The 16,659-nt window shown below is 44.8% G+C and overlaps 2 protein-coding genes and 1 pseudogene across 3 annotated transcripts; 1 reads left to right on the plus strand and 2 right to left on the minus strand.

Annotated features, from left to right (window-relative positions):
* Positions 1-3,490: 3,490 nt before the first annotated feature.
* LOC121536801 (sodium/potassium/calcium exchanger 4-like) lies at positions 3,491-4,580 on the plus strand. 2 transcript variants are annotated; one of them, XR_005994901.1, is made up of 3 exons: positions 3,491-3,769; positions 3,865-3,972; positions 4,067-4,580. XR_005994901.1 is itself a non-coding variant. In XM_041844367.1 (3 exons), exons 1-3 carry the CDS (start codon positions 3,659-3,661, stop codon positions 4,175-4,177), a joined length of 288 nt encoding a protein of 95 aa, XP_041700301.1. In that variant the 5' UTR covers positions 3,491-3,658; the 3' UTR covers positions 4,178-4,580. The 2 variants fall into 2 exon arrangements, 1 of the variants encoding a protein (XP_041700301.1); XM_041844367.1 differs by having other exon boundaries at positions 3,907-3,972.
* A 773-nt stretch (positions 4,581-5,353) lies between these two features.
* On the minus strand, positions 5,354-9,888 carry LOC121533327 (zinc finger protein ubi-d4). Its single transcript, XM_041839159.2, has 10 exons — positions 9,809-9,888; positions 8,942-9,102; positions 8,758-8,865; positions 8,289-8,482; positions 7,970-8,147; positions 7,727-7,861; positions 7,259-7,390; positions 6,860-6,972; positions 6,692-6,773; positions 5,354-6,572 (listed from the first exon to the last, which is right to left on the minus strand). The coding sequence occupies exons 1-10, from the start codon at positions 9,838-9,840 to the stop codon at positions 6,484-6,486; spliced, it is 1,224 nt and encodes a 407-aa protein (XP_041695093.1). The 5' UTR covers positions 9,841-9,888; the 3' UTR covers positions 5,354-6,483.
* A 128-nt stretch (positions 9,889-10,016) lies between these two features.
* On the minus strand, positions 10,017-16,162 carry LOC121533319 (annotated as a pseudogene).
* Positions 16,163-16,659: the final 497 nt, after the last annotated feature.

Consider the following 16,659-nt stretch of genomic DNA (forward strand, 5'->3'; position numbering starts at 1 on the left):
TGGCGCGTGCAGTCTCAACTCATTTGGGGTATGCTGCCCCCTACTGTACTGGAGTAGTAATGATATGTCTCGTCAATCTAAAAACAGCATTTTCAAAATTATCTTTTTAATAACATTCATATAATTTATTTTCAATGCATCTTGACATTAGATAAGGAATTTTCATTTTATGTGTTGTGGATGTCATTTTCAAGTGTATAGGATTTAAAAGTCTGGCATTAGTATTGCAGTCACTCATATCTTGCTGAGGTGAACTGGAACACGCAGCTCGTCAGTCATAGAAGTGATCAAAATGTTCTGAGTCTGTGTCCTGATTGGCTCCTTTCTTTTTGTCGAGTGCTTTTACTTCAGATAAACTGTCCAAGTCTTAAACTATGGCTATAAAGACACATAGCACAGGTTAGGTTATAAGTAGTGCATATTACTGACTAGTAGCTAACCTTTTTAAGTTGTATCTATGGATTGCAGTGTGCAGAGATCTTACCTTTGGGTTTGACAAAGACCACTGTCTTCTCCTTCTCTTCTTTCTCACTTAAAACAAACAAAGATACTTTTATTTTTTTTTAAGGTGGCCAGAGCAGGAATTTGTCAAAGAAATAACAACACTTACTGTTTTTCCTGAGACTTTGCTTGTGGAGCAAGAAGACTTTCAATATCATAATCCTCATCTATAAAGAGATCTACAGACTATGAATATCCCTTCACTTTGTCAACTTCATCATTATCACCGATCACTTCTTCCTCCTCCTCTTCCGCTACATCTGCCAGGCCTTTGGATGACCTGAGAATCACAACAATTGAGTCATCATCATCATCCCTATGATCAACATCATTATCATCATCTTCATCCTCATTATCATCATCCCTATGATCATCATCATTATCATCCCTATGAACATTATCATCATCATCCCTATGATCATTATCATCATCATCATCCCTATGATCATTATCATCATCATCGTCATCATCATCATCATCCCTATGATCATTATCATCATCCCTATGATCATCATCATCATCCCTATGATCATCATCATAATTATCATCATCATCATCCCTATGATCATCATCATTATGATCATCATCATCGTTCTTATCACCATCGTCATTATCATCATCATTATCATCATCATCATTATGATCATCATTGTTCTTATCACCATCGTCATTATCATCATCATTATGATCATCATCATCATTGTTCTTATCACCATCGTCATTATCATCATAAGTGTGTTTAACCTGTGTTCTGGTGGTGAGATGATGCTGTTGTCAGTCTCTCTCCTCTTCATCCTCAGTCTGCCCTGCTGCTGAATCTTCCTCTGCATCCTGACTACGCTGCTCCTCTTCCTCACCCCCTGACCCCTCCTCATCCTCATCTCTTTCACCCCCACATCCTCCTCTTCTTCTCTGCTACCCTTAACTACCTCTTCTATCTCTCCGTCCTGAGAAGTGTGTGATTCCTCTCTTTTGTTCTCACTCTCATCCTCTATGCCTCTATCACTCCACCTCCTCGCACTCTACCTGCCCTTCTGAGTCCTGCACCTCCTCTGCTGTGTGCTCCCTTATAGAAACGCTTTCACTCACTGGTTGGGATTCCTCTTCCTCCTCTCCTTCCTCTCCGGCTTGTCTCATTTCCTTTAACCCCATATTCTCCTTGTTCTATTTCACTATCATGTTCTCCCACTCCCTTTTCTTCCTCTGTTTCTCTCCCCTCCTCTCTGTCATGTCCAATTTCTCCCCCTCCTCTCCTGTTGCTCCCTCCTCCACACTGAGTCCGACCACTCTCCTCTTCTCCTTCTGTGTCCTCCATGTCATTCTCTCTTACTTCTTTCTCTATGACTCCCTGACTCAATTTGACTTCTTGACTCCTCCATTTGACTCACTGCCTCTTCCCTATGACTCCCTGATTCCTGAATTTGACTTGATTCCTCCATTTGACTCACCGACCCCTCCTACTCCTCTTGCTCCCTGCCTCCGATGTCCCATCATTCTCTGAGCTTTGTACCACAGAGGCAGAAGATACTGAAGCCTCAGCAATAACCACCTCCCTGGATCCTGCAGAGGACCTGTCTGTTGAGCTCTGTCCTCCTCTTCCTCCCTTCTTCTCCTTCCTGTTCCTCCTCTCCCTGCTGCCGACGCTCTCTTTACTGGCCTGACTGGAGGTTCTGCTGCTCTCACTGCTCTCTCCATGTCCACTCCACAGACGGACTGCACACACACACACACACACACACACACACACACACACACACACACACACACACACACACACACACACACACACACACACACACACAGATTTCAGTTATGATTAGTTCAACAATTACAGTTAGCAGTCAGCTAGGGCCAGTGTGGCCAATGTTGACAGTTAGCTTGGGTTTAGTTGCTGGTTCATTGTTAGTTAGTGTACAGTTAGGCAAGTTTAGATTATATGAAGCAATGGTTTTTACCTGGTTTGATGTCCAGCTCATGTGACAGATCGCTGCTCTTATCTCTCCACGAGGTCACTCTGCAGCTTCATCCTCCTGCGCTCACTGGGGAGGAGGACACGACAGAACAGAGCTACTGAACATGCTCCGATTTCTTTTTTTCCAGTGCTTCCTAACATGGATTATTCCATAATAAAGGCGACACTGACCCCTAGTGGTGGACAGATTGTCCTTTTTCTGGTAGCCTGCCCTAATGTACAATCAACAAAAATGGATTTGTCATAATCAAAATAACAATGTTGAAAAAGCAAATTGACCAACAACAAAAAAATACTTTAATGTCATACTAGTAGTCACATCAAGTCACAGCATCTAAAATTAAAGGATACATGAGAGGTTCTCTCTGGTTTTATATGAAATGATGATTGACAGTTCTCGCTCTCACCTCTGTCGCAGACTTTCTGGTCCCTGTTTTGTATAACCACCTCGGTTATCCTCGGCACCGTCCATATACCAGGTATGAGGCAGAGGTTGATCCGTGCTCGGGGCCAGGAGGAGAACGGTTGGGCCACATGGGGAATAGAGAATGGTGGGACGGGGGACAGTGAGAGGCAGCCACTGGAGGGGGACGGAGACAGGGATGGGGGGCCAGAGGGGAACACAGGGGTTACAGCCCAAAGAGGAGGAAGAGGAGGAGCTGGAGGAAGAAGAGGTGGTCCCCTTCAGTCCCTTCATAGTGCCAGATGAGTGTTACCTTACACACACATTTACAAACAAGTAACCTGTTGCTATATTCTGACGATAGAGTCTGGTTCCTCTCAACAAGTAACCTGTTGCTATATTCTGACGATAAGAGTCTGCTTCCTCTCAAGGTTCCTTGCTGCTGCTTCTTTTTTAGGTTGAGGTCAGGTTACTGTAAAGCTCTTTGGGACGACTGTTGCACTTTGTGATTGATTGATGATTGGAAAACCAAGGCGCTGCTCCCTCCGTCCTCAGGAGGGCACTGTGAGCGTGTGCGCTGGCTGGTGTCATTGCCTCTATGCCTGCTGCTCTGCTGTACCATACCCAACTGTGTCCTGCCTCGCTGGAGCCGCTGGTACCTCCTGACCTTCACACTGGATCGCACTCTTCTCCTACCTCACGGTATGGACTACAGCAGGACTGCCCAACCCTGTTCCTGGAGAGCTACCCTCCTGTAGGACAATGGTGTATGTGTTGTAGGTATGGGGGACATGGCTGTCTCCAACTCCATTGGCAGTAATATCTTCGATGTGCTTCTGGGACTTGGGTTCCCTTGGTTCCTGCGCACTCTGGTGGTCGACTACAGATCAGTGGTAGGGACATATTTTTTGGTGTTGATTTGTTTCTGTGTGGTTCTGGTTGACAAATGTTCATCAACCAAAAAGCTGCTAGATGTTGTGCCTTTCAGGTTGCCTGATGCAGAGATTTTGAGTGTTTTTATGGATGGCAGGTGTTCATCAACAGTAAAGGCCTGGTGTATTCAGTCATTCTGCTGTTGGGTTCAGTGTTTCTCACTGTGAGTATCACTGTAATATTTCTTAAAGTCTATATTTTTTGGACAAAATCAGACAGTATACAGTACTTTCTCCTCTATCACTCTCTCTCTGCAGGTCCTGACTGTTCATCTGAACCGTTGGTGGTTGGACCGCAGACTGGGTCTCTGTCTCATGATGCTCTATGCCATCTTCCTACTCTGCTCAGTCGGCTTACAGCGACCGTAGGCCAGGTTCACACACATTTTAGTATGATTACGATGATACTATTTGACGTGATGTTTTCACTTGTTTACCTTATTGATCAGTTGTATGTGTACGGGTATTTAGGGTTCATTTGCATTTCTGAGACATAGTTATGAATATTGTTATATTGATGGGAAACCTCACATTTGATCTTTGATAAATGTTGCAAACGGGATCTTTTACATAGTTTTATACAGAGCAACTAGAAAAGTGTGATATTCCAAGATGACTATTTGAGAACATGCACTTCACACAATGGATTTATAATGTATTGAATCTATCTACAGTTTACAGTTACGTAATGTCAATGAGGAATCATATTCTTTAGTGTTAAAGGCCCAGTGCAGTCAAAAACGTGATTTTCCTGTTTTATATACATTTCCACACTATGAGGTTGGAATAACACTGAAATTGTGAAAACAATTATAATGCCCTTTTAGTGTAAGAGCGGTTTGAAAAGACCACCTGAAATTTCAGCCTGTTTCAGTGGGATGGAGTTTTGGCCTTCTATGGTGACATCATTTGTTAATAGACCAATAAGAGTTCCAAATCTTTTTTTGACCATTTTAATTTAAAACAACCACAGTTAGGTACTTAACTGTTACCCATAAATCATTTGATATTGAGATAAAAAAAACAGCTGCATTAGACCTTTAAGACCCACTATTGTATTGCTTTTAGGAGTGCCACAGCAGTAGCCATACTCAGCTTATCATACATCATCTGCATCATATGCTTGTAGTATCACTCTTCATGTATGTAGTTGCATGTGTTCAGCACGTTCTATTCATTTACGGTTGGACTGATGAGTGCACTATCATAGCACTGTTTTCATTGCTGTAAATACTTTGGAGCATACAGTTTTGTTTAGAGAATGAGTGTTGAGTGCAATCAATACCACAGTCTGTGCAATAATCCCTTTTGCAGCATCCCTCCTTCTATAGTTTACATAATTTAGCCAAAATGCACCCCTCCCTGAGTTTCTTGTAAGTTTTGGAGGTGCCTATTGCTGAAGTATGAACAGAAGCTTGGGGATTTCCTATAATATGTCCTTGTCACTTCCCTAAGACACTTTTTCCAAGACATTTTTGTTAGCAGATACATTTACATTTTAATAGGGCAAAAGCAGTTTCAATACCAAAAAAATGTAAATAAAAATACATTATTTACCATAACAAATACTCATTACGGAGGTCATTAACATATCACAAAAGAAAATCAATCTAAATGTCACTTAAAACAAATAGAAAAGGTCATACAGTACTGACATTGTGTAATATGTATTATTATTATTTTTTTTCATTGATGTTAGTATATACCGGTACTTTACAAAATTCTACTAGAAAAAAATCCCCAACCCCATGGAATATCAAGTGATATATAAAATGTAAAAAAAATAATGAAACAAACTAAAGAATTGTGTGAATGTGTGCATTCGTACTCATGTACAGGTGCAAGTTTGCATGCAATGTGCCCCGCTCATTGTGGCACAGACATGAACAGCTACATAAACCATAAAGATGATAGCTGACAAATGTTCAATAATGTTAGGTTTAAAAATCAGACCAGCAGTAAAATGTGATTCAGTCACGATAGAATGACTATGGTTGCGTCCCAAAGGGCACTCTATTGGACCCTGGTCAAAAGAAGTGCACAATATAGCGAATAGGGTGCCATTTGGGACACAGCATATGGACCTTGGCACCAGAGGTTCCTTTGTTTTTTTGTTGTTGCAGGAAAACCTTTGAGATAAAAATGTTTTTAAAACATCCAAAAGAAGTAAACAGACAAAACTTCACTACAAAAGTCCACTATTAATATCCCTCAACAACGTGATCATATTTTGAAATCCATAAATCAATACACCTGGTTATTTGTTTAACAAGTAAAAATAGATAATTTGGCAACAAATTAAGCACACTGCCTGTCTTAGCAGTCCACACTATATAAAGGAGAGGGGGAGTTGAGTTGGGGAATAGTTAGCATGAGATGCTAATCCTTTCTTTCTAACATGGTCTCTGCAGAGTGTGTAACAGTCCGGGTGAGTTAACAGCCGTGATAGGAGGAGAGACAGGGAGGGGCAGGGCTTGCCGACAGGGTGGTGGTGAGAGGACTCCCTCCTTTCCAGTCCCCAACCAGACCCAGACCCTACCTCCTGGTCATTGAAGGGGTGTGGACCAGGGTGTGAGGGGCTTACTGTCGTTGTGTGGGGTGGTAAGGTGGGGTCCCCTGGCTGAGGGCAGGGTGGGTTACTCTGGGGTGGCCCCAAAGATACTATTAACTAACCGCTATTCATCCTCTGTGGTGAGGCTCTGCTGCTTGTATATGGATGCCTTGTCCTTCAGCAGCGCCAGGCAAAGGTGACAACTCCAACTACCTGTAGAGAGAGAGAGAGAGAGAGAGATTAATACATGGAAACTCACCAGTTAAACATCAACATAGTAAATGTGGGCTTCATTGAAGTCAAAGAGGAGTTGTGGTTAGACTGTGACATACCTTCTGGGGGCTCAGTCATAGGAGGGTCGAGGCAGTACATGTGGTATCCTCGATCACAGTCATCACAGAACAGCAGCTGGTCCTGACAGACAGAGAAACAGAAGCAGTGTGTGTGAGGAGACACAGAAAATGAGAAGTGTGAGAAGGCAGGGGTGGAGCAGCACTTACGTCGTTCTCTGAGGTTCCACAGACATTGCAGCACTTGCACTCGATACACTGCCAGCGATACGTCTTCACTGCTGCCATCATCACATCTGTGAACTGCAGGCAGGATGGGTGACCTGAAGGGAGACAGACACAGGTCTGTTCTTAAATGACTTACCAACCTGGCTAAATATAGGTTTAAATAGACAGAACACTGAAACAGAGCCAGATGACTACATTACATTCATGAATTTTGACGATGCCAACTCCTGGCTGTGGCAGAAATAAATAATGGATTATTGTGGAATCTGTCACTATGATCCTTCAGACACAACTCAAGTTAAGGGTAATTCGACACAAACATAGATTTTGCCTGAACTATTCCTTTAATGGAAATGTAGGACATGGGTGGGAGGTTCGTACCAGAGCGTCCGCAGTCTGAGCAGGATACCAGCTCCTCTGACTGGCCGGTCTTCTGGTTGTGGGCGGAGTCTCCCAGACAGAAGTCGCAGTAGTCGTTGGGCAGGGCAAGACCGTTAGGGCCTTTCTTAGGAGCTGAGATAAGAGAGGAGACAGAGAACAATGAGAATGAAAGACAATACACTCAACCTGCCCTAGAACATTGACATCCCTCTGAAACTAGAGTAGAGTGACTCTTTAACTTTGTAATAGTTTGACTCGCTCTCGAGGTGCGCTTCATTTAGCTTTGGGTATTCACTTTTGGGACTATTCCGTTGTAGTAAATGAAGCGCACCTCAACTATTAAGACATGCATTTGACCCAGGTCTGGTAACATGAGATAAGCAAGAGTGATTCTAGATCTATAATAGAAATGACCAGCTCTATAGTAGACCGTGATTCCAGTGGCTATCATTACAGACAGTGACTCACTCTTGTGCGCCTCAGGCTGGCGCCGGGGGGGAGGGGACTCTATCTCCTCTCTGTCCTCCCCCTCTTCCTCCGCCAGATGGGAGTGTGTGTAGTGGTAGCTCAGGCCCGGACGGTTCTTATAGCGCTTCCCACAGACTGCAAACACACACAGCATCATGGTGTAAGTCATCACACACATCAACAACTGGATTTGCATTACGCATAAATACACCAGAATTTACATCAAAATAAATCTATACTCACTGTCACAGGCGTAAGGTTTGTCCTGCTCCTCCAGGGCTGCAGCGGCTGCCTCCATTTTCTTCTTTCCATTGGCCACTCCACGACCCTTGGACTTGCCCTTCCCTCGTCTCTTTGGGGTCTCGTCCTCAAAGTCCTCATCGTCCAGATCATCCAGGTAGTCATCGTGGTCCAGCACCCTCTGAAAGTAGAGTTCAAGATGAGACAGGTGCACTGACAGACCATTGGGAGCAAGTCAAACCTTTTTTTAAAGGGTATTAGGAGTCTGGAGCCTTGTTTGTAAAATGTGCATTGATCTCTGAGGTCAGAGGTCCCATCTAACCTTGCGGATGCGTCCAGAGGAGGTGTGGCTGGAGACCATGGCGGCCACGGGTTCAGGTGTGGCTGGGTTGTCCTCCGGAGCCCGGGGGTCCGGCGGGCCCCTCCTCTCCAGGGGCTCCCCCTTCAGCAGGGCCTCCAGGCTGCTGCCGTCCACCGCTCCCACGGCATCCCGTTTAAGACCCAGCTCCAGCTCCGCTACACAGAGAGACAGAGGCTTATTCAATCTTATTCAATACATTTTACATTTTAGTCATTTAGCAGACGCTCTTATCCAGAGCGACTTACAATTAGTGAGTGCATACATTTTTCATAATGGCCCCCCGTGGGAATCGAACCCACAACCCTGGCGTCGCAAGCGCAATGCTCTACCAACTGAGCTACACAGGGCCTGAGGCAGAAGACTAACAGGCCACACTATTCCCTCTGACATATAAAGAAACAATGAAAAGCCATAGGATGAGGAATTGTACCTGATTTGATAGGGGGGAAGGCCAAACGGGGGTCCTCGGGAGGGTGGGATCGTCGTTTCTTCCTCCAGCGTCGAGACGGATAGCTATACAGCTGCCCAGGAGCAATGCCTGATCCCCCAAAAAAGTGTTGATCATTAAAGTGTGCTTTTGGGAGAGTGAATGTGTGTGTGTCTTCGCTACAGACCTGCACTCCTGTGTCTCTTCTCCATCCAGATGTAGCAGTTGCTTTGAGCAACACCCGTCTGAGAGTCGATGAAAGGCATCAGGATGCTCCTCTCCGCACACAGACGGGCGTTATAGCTGTGGCACTGTTCCATAGCATCCTTATAGTACTGCTCCCCGAGCCTGAAACAAGAAAACACAATCACACTCATGCTAGACTAGAAATGATCATGGTGGTTAATCTAACCATTTCAAAACGAATAATCCTGTATAGTTGTACAGGACCACTCCGTTCTCTGTAATATTACAGGATAACACCTAGCTACAGTTTTACAACAATCAAACCATATGACTGTGTGTATCCCACAGAATCCGATTGACGATGTTCGAAAAGTTATGAGCAAATGCACGAAAACACTTGGCTGCTTTAGCGAACAATACAGAGACGGTAGGTAGACAATGCCGAACCGCAGTCAAGGTGCACTTGAATTGTTGGCAGGCTAGCTACGCTGGTCTCAGTGAACGATGGGCCTATTTATAAAGCTAGCTACATAGCTATTCGTTAACGTTAGGTGCAATTTAAATTCACACCATAATCTTTGTCGACCGTTTATACATTTACGTCTTGTACTGAAACAGTTTACAGTAAGTTAACAAAGGACAATCGTTTTCAACTGTAGCATTGTCTAATATAACTAGCTAAACTTGCTAGCTAGTTAGCAAAGAGAAACAATAGCTAGTTGGCTAGACAACGCTTTGCCGTAAAGACTAGACGGCAAACAGTCATTTTCTACATAGTTTCCAATACAGTGTCAACTCCTGCGTCGGGGCCTACATCTCTAAAAGTGTCACATGCTCCTACTCCTTTAAAAAATAAAGGACAACTTACACTTTCACAACACTATCTACGGCCGCCGCCATGTTTGCTCAGTGCGGTTGTCAAAATGTCCACTGCGCCTGCGCGTGTTGCTGGGTTCCAGTTTATTAAAACAAAGGTCCCTTTCTGAGCGTTCTCATGTAAACTTGAGCAAATTGCATTGGAAAAATCACCGGTTGGACAATGTCAGCTGAAAAATAAATACAACACAATAAGCAGATTGAGAAACAATTATTTATTGACAAGAAGAGTGTGAGAATCTGAATGCATGACTGATAATCATTGAAGTGCCCAACATCATGTCTCAGGAAAACGCCATTGTAAAATAAGGAGTGATTCAAAAGAATACCAAACACATACAGGACTGAGCAAGTTATCCAATGAAATTACCGTAAGCAGATAGCTACATTAATAGTCGTTGTAGAATAGATAATTTTGTAATATGAAGAGGATATGAGAGGTAGGGAGAGAAATCAATCTTCAGTCAGTCTTTAATTCAGGTTAGATCTTGACCACTTGGCTGGCTACACAGGGACTGACTCTCTTCCCATCTATCAATATGGAGCTCCTCTGGATGAGCAGCCTGCCGTAAGTCCTTCCCACCTGGCCTTTGGTCAGGCGTCCAGGTTTGACACATCCGCAGCCGATCACGTCCTGTGAAAAATACACGTTTTTTAAACGTCATTGTAAATGTGTGTGTCAGAGAGAGAGGGAGGAAGAGAGAGATAGAAAGAGGGAGAGAGAAAGATGGAGAGAGAGGGAAAGAGAGAGCGAGGCCGAGTGAGTTTCCACTGTGTGAACCAGCCATGTTGTTTTTCAGCCAATGAAAAAACAATGTAACACGTTATTGAGGTAGGGCATGCCCGTTTTTCTATGACAGAAGATGTCTCTTTTCCTGTATGATAATACATTATATTGTCTGAGTGACAGCAGGTGTCTCAGTTCTGAATGACATCATGTGGGTCACTTCACCTTTACGTCGTCCTTGCAGAGGTTCGGCAGGGTGAAAAGGTGTTGTGAGTAAATTAAGTGATGGTGGACATCTCTCTGGGAGGGAACAAATATCAACTGACATCCAACTCTGAGGAGGAAGCAGAACTATGTTTACAACAGCAAGGGAAGCGTTTCAGCTAATGTGGTCGGTATGTAGAGGGTAAAATGAGGCAGAGTGTGAGTGTGTGTGTGTGTGTGTAGTGGATAGGTAAATATAAAGTCATATTTACCCTTTGGTGCCTTCCACGATGCTTCCCACACATCTGGAGAAGATGGCATCAAATGTCTCGGTCACCAGAGATTTCTGTCAAAGAAAGAAAAAACAATCAACTTCTGATAGAAAATGCAAGTCAACATCCTAGATATGGAAAACTAACTCTAGAGTCAGTAACCAAGACAGAGAGAAGGAAAATGTACCTCTATCTGCTGATGTTTGGAGTCCACGAAGGGTCCCAGCTGTGGGTTAGAGAGGAGATGTGAGGAACAAACATTCAAACTTCAGTCAGAGAGCAAGTGTGTGTGTGCGTTACCTCATGAAAATAGGTAAATTCTACTGACCAGTATGCAGACATCGGGGCGGTCCATGACGATGACGTTGATGAGGCCCACCAGGGTATCAAACGTCAGGCCGTCAGAGGGGGTGTAGGGGCCGCAGGCCACAATTACCATCAGCTGCTCTGGTGCTGTGATAGAGCAGGGACGTTAGGGTGTGTGTGTGTGTGGTGTATACTTATAGTTCCCTTCCTTACCATCAGGAATGTCCATGTCCATTTCCTGTTTGATGGGATTAGAGTAGAATGGAAGAGGGACTCCCTAAGAGACAGAACATATCAAACAGAGAAACAAGAAGTTAGAATTCCTACCGGTCAGCTTGAGAATCTCCATGAAGTCCTACCGTCAGCCTGAGAATCTCCATGAAGTCCTACCGTCAGCCTGAGAATCTCCATGAAGTCCTACCGTCAGCCTGAGAATCTCCATGAAGTCCTACCGTCAGCCTGAGAATCTCCATGAAGTCCTACCGTCAGCTTGAGAATCTCCATGAAGTCCTACCGTCAGCTTGAGAATCTCAGTCTAAAGTGCTTTTAGTCCTGGAATAGGCTTGATCAGGATCCAGGAAATCGACCAAAGATGTTTTAGAGGAATCCCACTGACCAATAGTTTAGATGCTACCAACTTCCTCCCTGAGGTATTCATCCCCTCCATGGCGACCACCTGTCCAGGGAAGAGCGAGTACTCTCTGAGTTCAGACAGGTCTACTGTCACCTGCCGCCCACCCTGATCAGGCCCCGCCTCCAACAGCACTGATTGGGCGTTAAGCTTCCCATTACTGTCACTGCATACCTGTCCCAGTACAGTCACACTGTCCTACAGAGGCAGAGAGAGAGCAGGAGAGAGGTTAACACACACAGCAGTGAAAGTAACAGGGAGATGGAGGGAACATACTGTGTGAGAGTGACTGGGAGGCAGAGTGAGGTGCTTGTAAGTACCTGAGCAGGTAGCGACACAGGGGAGAACTCTTCTATGTTGAAGTTCGTCCTCAGTTCCTCTCCCAGCTCCTCAATCTTCTCTGTCAACACTGGCAAAGACAAAAGACAACATTCACGTCAGCACATAAAAAATGTAATGGAAAGTCCAACAACATTACTGATCTAACAGTCAAGATGAATGATGGATGAGGAATAAGGAAGTAGTTGTGTCATCACAATGTTAGTATAATCCAATAAAGATGTTTAAATAACTATCGTAGTTGTAGTTTTGTTGCCTACCGTTGCGGACATCCCTCAGCCTTTGGAACATGTACTTGTAGTTGTTAATCAGAGAGTCCTCTGATCCCTCCAGGAGCTCCAGCTGAACCCAGTTCTGCTGCCCTTTCCTCCCTGCCCAACGTGTGCCCTGGACGGCCCCGAACGTAGACACCACCTCCCCCCACGCTGAGAAGGGGTCGCGCTGCAGAGAGGAGACAACATTTGGGGATAAGGCAAGGGTGAGTGGGTGTGTATTCACAGATTATTGTAGCGTTGTATCCATGTATGTAGTTGTGTGTGGTGTACTTGGGGGAGAAGCTGGCTGGGGACAGCAGCAGGCCAGGGCTGGCTATGAGAGCTGCTCTCCTCTTACATTTACGTCATTTAGCAGACGCTCTTATCCAGAGCGACTTACTGGAGCAATTAGGGTTAAGTGCCTTGCTCAAGGGCACAGACAGGTTTTTCACCTAGCCGGCTCGGGGATTAGAACGAGCGACCTTTCGGTTACTGGCACAACACTCTTAACCACTAACCTACCTACACTTGGGGTGTTCTGGGGTGTTCGGTGCACGCTTCTGAGATGCCTAAAAACACACAGAGCAGAGATAATGCTTTGTACAGCACATACAATATCAACAAACAGACAACTCACCAAAAGGAGCATTTGCACAAAGACATACACTCACCGGCCAGTTTATTAGGTACACCACTGGAGGTAAAGGGGGAGGAGGAGGGTCCAACCCGGTACTAGAGGAGTGTACCTAATAAACTGGCCGGTGAGTACATGTAAAATACCTTAGCTGGGTTGGAATAGGAGTCCAGAAGACTCTCCTCTTCTTCTTCAGCTTTGATTCTGGAAAGGCGAAGTTAAGGGACACCACCAGACAGAGTCCTGTATTGTTCTAACTGTTATACATACAGTGGGGAAAAAGTTTTTAGTCAGCCACCAATTGTGCAAGTTCTCCCACTTAAAAAGATGAGAGAGGCCTGTAATTTTCATCATAGGTACACGTCAACTATGACAGACAAATTGAGAGAAAAAAATAATCTCCCTCGATCTGGGGCTCCACGCAAGATCTCACCCCGTGGGGTCAAAATGATCACAAGAACGGTGAGCAAAAATCCCAGAACCACACGGGGGACCTAGTGAATGACCTGCAGAGAGCTGGGACCAAAGTAACAAAGCCTACCATCAGTAACACACTACGCCGCCAGGGACTCAAATCCTGCAGTGCCAGACGTGTCCCCCTGCTTAAGCCAGTACATGTCCAGGCCCGTCTGAAGTTTGCTAGAGTGCATTTGGATGATCCAGAAGAGGATTGGGAGAATGTCATATGGTCAGATGAAACCAAAATAGAACTTTTTGGTAAAAACTCAACTCGTCGTGTTTGGAGGACAAAGAATGCTGAGTTGCATCCAAAGAACACCATACCTACTGTGAAGCATGGGGGTGGAAACATCATGCTTTGGGGCTGTTTTTCTGCAAAGGGACCAGGACGACTGATCCGTGTAAAGGAAAGAATGAATGGGGCCATGTATCGTGAGATTTTGAGTGAAAACCTCCTTCCATCAGCAAGGGCATTGAAGATGAAACGTGGCTGGGTCTTTCAGCATGACAATGACCCCAAACACACCGCCCGGGGGGAATGAAGGAGTGGCTTCGTAAGAAGCATTTCAAGGTTCTGGAGTGGCCTAGCCAGTCTCCAGATCTCAACCCCATAGAAAATCTTTGGAGGGAGTTGAAAGTCCGTGTTGCCCAGCGACAGCCCCAAAACATCACTGCTCTAGAGGAGATCTGCATGGAGGACTGGGCCAAAATACCAGCAACAGTGTGTGAAAACCTTGTGAAGACTTACAGAAAACGTTTGACCTGTGTCATTGCCAACAAAGGGTATATAACAAAGTATTGAGAAACTTTTGTTATTGACCAAATACTTATTTTCCACCATAATTTGCAAATAAATTCATAAAAAATCCTACAATGTGATTTTCTGGATATTTATTTCTCATTTTGTCTGTCATAGTTGACGTGTACCTATGATGAAAATTACAGGCCTCTCTCATCTTTTTAAGTGGGAGAACTTGCACAATTGGTGGCTGACTAAATACTTTTTCCCCCCACTGTACAAACACACATTGATAAATAGTTATTCAGAAATCCTAAGAGAAACATAACACTGAGATAGAGATTGTGTGTGTAAACTGTAGAGGATACAGGTCCTGCAGACAGTTGATCTCCATGGTCCATCTCATCCTTGACTGCTGGCTATGTCCCTTCCGTCTTCAAGAGAGCGAGAGTTGCACCCCTTCTCAAAAAAACCAACACTTGATCCCTCTGATGTCAACAACTACAGACCAGTATCCCTTCTTTCTTTTCTCATGTCTGGCAGACATATCAGTATGGATGACGGATCACCACCTCAAGCTGAACCTTGGCAAGACGGAGCTGCTCTTCCTCCCGGGGAAGGACTGCCCGTTCCATGATCTCGCCAACACAGTTGACAACTCTGTTGTGTCCTCCTCCCAGAGTGCGAAGAGCCTTGGCGTTACCCTGGACAACACCTTGTCGTTCTCCGCTAACATCAAGGTGGTGACCCGATCCTGTAGGTTCATGCTCTACAACATTCGGAGAGTACGACCCTGCCTTACACAGGAAGCGGCACAGGTCCTAATCCAGGCACTTGTCATCTCCCGTCTGGACTACTGCAACTCGCTGTTGGCTGGGCTCCCTGCCTGTGCCATTAAACCCCTACAACTCATCCAGAATGCCGCAGCCCGTCTGGTGTTCAACCTTCCCAAGTTCTCTCACATCACCCCGCTCCTCCGCACACTCCACTGGCTTCCAGTAGAAGCTCGTATCTGCTACAAGACCATGGTGCTTGCCTACGGAGCTGTGAGGGGAACGGCACCTCCGTACCTTCAGGCTCTGATCAGTCCCTACACCCAAACGAGGGCATTGCGTTCATCCACCTCTGGCCTGCTGGCTCCCCTACCTCTGCGGAAAGCACAGTTCCCGCTCAGCCCAGTCAAACTGGTTATCCCACTGGCTATAAGGTGAATGCACCAATTTGTAAGTCGCTCTGGATAAGAGCGTCTGCTTAATGATGTAAATGTAAATGTAAATGTAATGGTTCTGTTGTGTGATTCCTCTCGCGTTGCGAAGCCCGGTTTGGCCTTGTTTTTCTTGTTTAGAACCTGCAGCACACCAAGATCAGACATGCAACAACAAACACCAAGCCACAGAGAGAGGGGTCATGGGTCCTTCTTTCTCCCACCTCATGCTCCAGTGTGTTCAAACAGAGTTTCAATCCTCCCTTGGTGGTGCTGAAAGCCACACCCACTCCAGGACTATCTCACCCCCCTATCTCTGTGGCAGTGTTGCAAACACTGCTCCAACACTGGGAGAAGTAGAGAATTTGCAACAAATGTTACAAGAGTAAGCCAATATCACTGGCCATTTGGCTAACAAAACATTTGCAAAGCAAGTTTGTTAGCTAGCTAAATGGGACAAGAGTGAGGCCAGAAGAAAATATAACTTACTCTTGTCCAATATTATGTCGTCGTCTCCACAAGCAATGTCGAACATTTCCAGCTCCGATTTGATGCTGTCTGTATTTACTGATGCCATTGTTTTACAAATTAACTATGCTAATTAACGTGTGCAATATCTAATAAGAAACAACTACAAATAAACATATCTAGCTAGCAAGAGAGATCAGCCACCTGCTGCTAAGGTTGTGATAGTTTCTAAGCCTGCTAGCTAGCTATTTTGACAGCATTGATACCACTTCCGACATCATTAATATAATGATTCCCAAATATGCGAACAATCAACTAAAAGACGAATAGCTAACAATTATATGACGTACACCGATAACTTCATCAATAACAACAGCGGCTGGCAAACTACAATTACTTTTCCCGTACACTTCTGTTAAGTTGCGTCAATTCAAATCTGGTATTGGAACAAAAAGAGGTCAATACACGTCTTCTAAAATAGACTAGTATTTTAATTAATGCAAAACACTTCAATGGTAAATATGATGTTCGTATATACGGGTCCACTGAAAAACCACGCAGGGCAGTCAGAGAACTGGTCCATTGTTATAAGTTCTTCTTTAAATA

The sequence above is a fragment of the Coregonus clupeaformis genome, chromosome 2 (assembly GCF_020615455.1).
Source record: "Coregonus clupeaformis isolate EN_2021a chromosome 2, ASM2061545v1, whole genome shotgun sequence".
NCBI lineage: Eukaryota > Metazoa > Chordata > Actinopteri > Salmoniformes > Salmonidae > Coregonus > Coregonus clupeaformis.